The sequence below is a fragment of the Raphanus sativus genome, chromosome 4 (genome assembly GCF_000801105.2).
Source record: "Raphanus sativus cultivar WK10039 chromosome 4, ASM80110v3, whole genome shotgun sequence".
Lineage (NCBI taxonomy): Eukaryota > Viridiplantae > Streptophyta > Magnoliopsida > Brassicales > Brassicaceae > Raphanus > Raphanus sativus.
The window spans coordinates 49485462-49489581 of record NC_079514.1 but is presented as its reverse complement, the minus strand read 5'-3'; the positions used below and the strand labels follow the sequence as shown (position 1 = coordinate 49489581).

General features: G+C 39.4%; 1 protein-coding gene and 1 pseudogene across 1 annotated transcript; both read left to right on the top strand.

The window, feature by feature from the left end:
• The first annotated feature begins 1320 nt into the window (after positions 1-1320).
• LOC130511425 (glutathione S-transferase T3-like) lies at positions 1321-2187 on the top strand. The gene has a single exon (XM_057008405.1). It carries the CDS (start codon positions 1321-1323, stop codon positions 2185-2187), a length of 867 nt encoding a protein of 288 aa, XP_056864385.1.
• Positions 2188-2675: 488 nt separating this feature from the next.
• LOC108829659 (uncharacterized) lies at positions 2676-4120 on the top strand (annotated as a pseudogene).

Sequence of the window (4120 nt, the reverse complement as noted above, 5' to 3'; positions counted from 1 at the left end):
AGGAACGGTTCAACTCGGGTTGTGAGTTGTACTCGTTTCGTAGAGGTGAAAAATACAACGACTACTAGATCAGATAGCGCAGGATCCAAGTTAGTGTTCCTGGGTGGTATTAGATCAGTTGTTTGTATGGTGGGTTAAAATCTTTGTGGTTGTAATCCCGTTCACTTTGTTGGTTAATGAAAGTTGTTGTTGAGCCAAAAAAAAAAAAAAAAAAGATGGTATAATTCATATAACGAATCGTTAGACCATGATTATCGCTGTATGTTATATTGGGTATCAGAATAAATGAGCAATTAAAGAAAACAAAAAATGGCAATTATCACTTAAAACGTATCTTAATTAAATGACACAAGACACGGATGCTATTTGCCATGCGTCGCATTATAGCGCATTTGGGAGGAGAAAACGAGGGGAGCAAAGATCAGTTTCATCTCATCGACGAAGTCAAGCAAATCAGTCGGTTCCTCTCCTTCTCTACTCCGAATCAAATCTCCGGTTCATCTCCTACTCGACGACGAATGAAATCGACGGCTGCTCTCCTTCTCGAAGAGGAATAAAATCGAGGCCTTCTCTCCAACTCGAAGACGAATCAAATAAGAGGTGGCTCTGTTCGTGGACGAGGAATCAACTCATCGGAGACCAATTTACTCTCCGGCGGTTCCGAGACCGCAAGCTTGAGAGCCGAAGACGACGCATCAGTTTAACTTCAACTCGCAGAAAGGTTTCAAGCTCACTATTATTTGTGTTTCTGATAATGATTTGCGTTTTTGATAATGATATATTGGTTCACTGATCATATCTATTAATTTTGATATGTTTCTGTGTCGAGGTCACGAGAGATTAGGAAGGTTTGTGATAAACAAGGACGATCAGAGATGGATCATGAGAGATGAGCAAGGCTGATCATAAACAAAGACGACACGAGCAATACAGGTAAATATTTTATCTTTGCTCCATTCTAGTTATGGGTGAACCTCGACAATAAATGATGCTGGTTGAGTATTAGAAATTGTTGAATTTAGGTAATTAATGTTCTGGTTAGAGAAAGATTGTGGTTAAAGCTTGGTAATAAATGGATAGGAATCGATGTAGATGTTGTGATGAATGTTTTAGATAAATGTCAAGTCTGTATGGTTGTGATGAATGTTTTAGATATCTGTCTTGTCTTTATGGTTGCTCTTCACTTCCTTTTATTAAACACGGGTCCTCCTTCTCTTCTTTATCATCTTTCAAACATTGCTCATCTCTGCTCATCTCTTCTGTCTTCTCATTCTTCTCTTCGTTATCATCTTTTAAACACGTCTCTCCCTTCTCTTCGTTATGGCTTATAACACACACCCATCAAATTTTGTTGACCTTCTCAATAGTCAACAAGATACTGTGTTTGAGTTAGGAGAAGATACTGTGTTTGGCACACAGCAAAGCGAGGAGCATCCAAACGTTGGTGACACTCCTTCAGGGCGTAAAGAACGAAGAACATGGACGCATACAGATGACATAGTCCTCATCAGCTCTTGGCTAAACACGTCAAAAGATCCCTTAGTAGGCAATGAGCAACGTTCTGATTCTTTTTGGAAAAGAATTGCCGCTTACTTTGCGGCAAGCCCGAAGATTGGAGTGGGTGAAGAGAGGGAGCATGGTAACTGTAAGCAAAGGTGGCACATGATCAATGATCAGGTTAGCAAGTTCTGTGGCACGTATGAGAAAGCCACCAGGCTCAAAACTAGCGGCCAAAACGACAATGATGTTCTCAAGGCATCTCATGAGATCTTCTTAAACAACTATAAGAAGAAATTTACACTTGAACATGCGTGGAAGGAGCTTAGATATGATCAGAAATGGTGTAGCCTGAGCACTTCCAAAACGGACAGAAGCTCTAAAAGGAGGAAGTGTGATGAAGGTGCACAATCCTCAGCCTCTCACGCCTCTGAAACCAATACTGGTGAACCTGATGTTAACATTCGCCCCCCGGGTGTTAAGGCTGCAAAGGGGTATGGTAAGAAGACTAAGGCGGGGAAGGTACTGGCTGAGTATCAGGGTATGTGGGAAATCAAGAAAGAGGAATTGACTATCAAAGCAAACACGACGAAAATGAAGCTACTTGAAAGGCTATTTGCAAAACCTGAACCGCTTACTGAGAGTGAAGAAGTTGTGAAGAACAAGCTCATCAATGAGTTGTTTAATTAGGTGAAGTCTAAGTCTAAGTTTAAGTTTAAGTTTAACTCGTGTAGTTGTTGTTTCTTGTGTTCTCTGTCTCAGCTTCTTAATTATATAAATGCATCATCTTGTGTCTTTTGTCTCAGCTTCTTAATTATAGAAATGCATAATTATATAAATGCATAAATGCATATGGTTACTAATCTTATAAATGCTTGTTTCAGGTCAGCTCAATGTCACGGGAGTGAAGCCTTGTGCGAGTGAAGTCTTGTGGGAGTGAAGTCACGGAGTGTAGTCATGTGTCTGTCATGTGTAGTCTTGTTTGTGTCTGGAGAATTGCTTGTTGTTATGTGTCACGTTTTGTTTGTGTCTGTCATGTGTCACGTTTTGTTTGCTTTGTGTCATGTTTTGTTTTATTTGTCTTGTGTGTGTATGTGTCACAAGAAAGTTAAACAAAACAATTATCTATTTCTATATAAAGTTCATCTCGTCTCTCGTTCTCTACACACATCAAACAATTCTCTCATTTTCTACACACTTCAAACAACTCTCTCATTCTCTTTCTATCGTTCTTCTCTGTCTCAACATTTCATCAAACAATTCTCTCAATTAACTATGGCATCTGGTTCTCATAATACTTTTGAAGAATCAGAAGAATCAGAAGATGATATGTTTGATCAATACTTTGATCAATATTCTGATCAGTTTTTCGAAAAACTTACCATTGATTATGCTAATCAACTGGAAGAAATAGAAAACAGAAAAAAAAGAATTCATATCGAAAGAAATCGGGAAGAAGGCGATCAACGTTTATGGAATGATTATTTCAGTGAAACTCCAATATATCCTGAAAATATATTCCGACGACGATTTAGAATGAAGAAGCCATTGTTCATGCATATTGTTGATCGACTCTCCAATGAAGTTCAATACTTTCGACAAAAGAAAGATGCTCTCGGAAGGCTTAGTCTCTCTCCACTTCAAAAGTGTACAGCAGCCATTCGTGTCTTGGCATATGGTTCTAGTGCTGATGCTGTTGACGAATACCTCCGTCTTGGTTCAACTACTACTCGGGCATGTCTGGAACATTTTGTGGAAGGAATAATAAATTTATTCGGCGATGAGTACCTAAGAAGACCAACACCGGATGATCTTCAACGTCTACTTGATGTTGGTGAGTATCGTGGATTTCCCGGGATGATAGGAAGCATCGATTGTATGCATTGCGAATGGAAGAATTGTCCCACCGCTTGGAAAGGGCAATATGCACGTGGCTCGGGAAAACCCACAATCGTTTTAGAGGCGGTTGCTTCGTATGATCTATGGATATGGCATGCGTTTTTTGGACTTCCAGGTACCTCAAATGATATCAATGTTCTTGATCGCTCACCTGTTTTCGATGACATAATATATGGTCAAGCTCCGAAAGTCAATTTCTCTGTCAATGGAAGAGAGTATCATATGGCTTACTATCTCACCGACGGTATTTATCCGAAATGGGCGACTTTCATCCAATCTATTTCACTACCACAAAGTGAGAAAGCGGTGGTATTTGCTAAAAAACAAGAATCTTAGCGAAAAGATGTCGAGCGTGCTTTTGGAGTCTTGCAAGCTCGCTTTGCGATTATTAAGAACCCAGCATGTTTTTGGGATAAAGCCAAAATTGGGATGATTATGAGAGCATGCATTATACTCCATAACATGATAGTTAATGACGAACGAGATGGATACAATGTTGTTGATTTTACAGATTTCGAAGGAGACACTAGAAGTTCACATGTCGATCCCGAACTTGAGGACGTAATGCCTCCAAGTATGGCCACAATGATCGGTGTTGAAACTACAATTCGTGATGAACAAATGCATCGACAACTGAAAGCTGATTTGGTCGAACATATATGGAATAAATTTGGATCAGATGAAGACAACAACTGAGCTCGAATAAATAAATTTGGATCTTTTA

Bases quoted from the DNA above. Each gene is read 5' to 3' on its own strand.
- LOC130511425 (XM_057008405.1), top strand. From the start codon at position 1,321: ATGGCTTATAACACACACCCATCAAATTTTGTTGACCTTCTCAATAGT.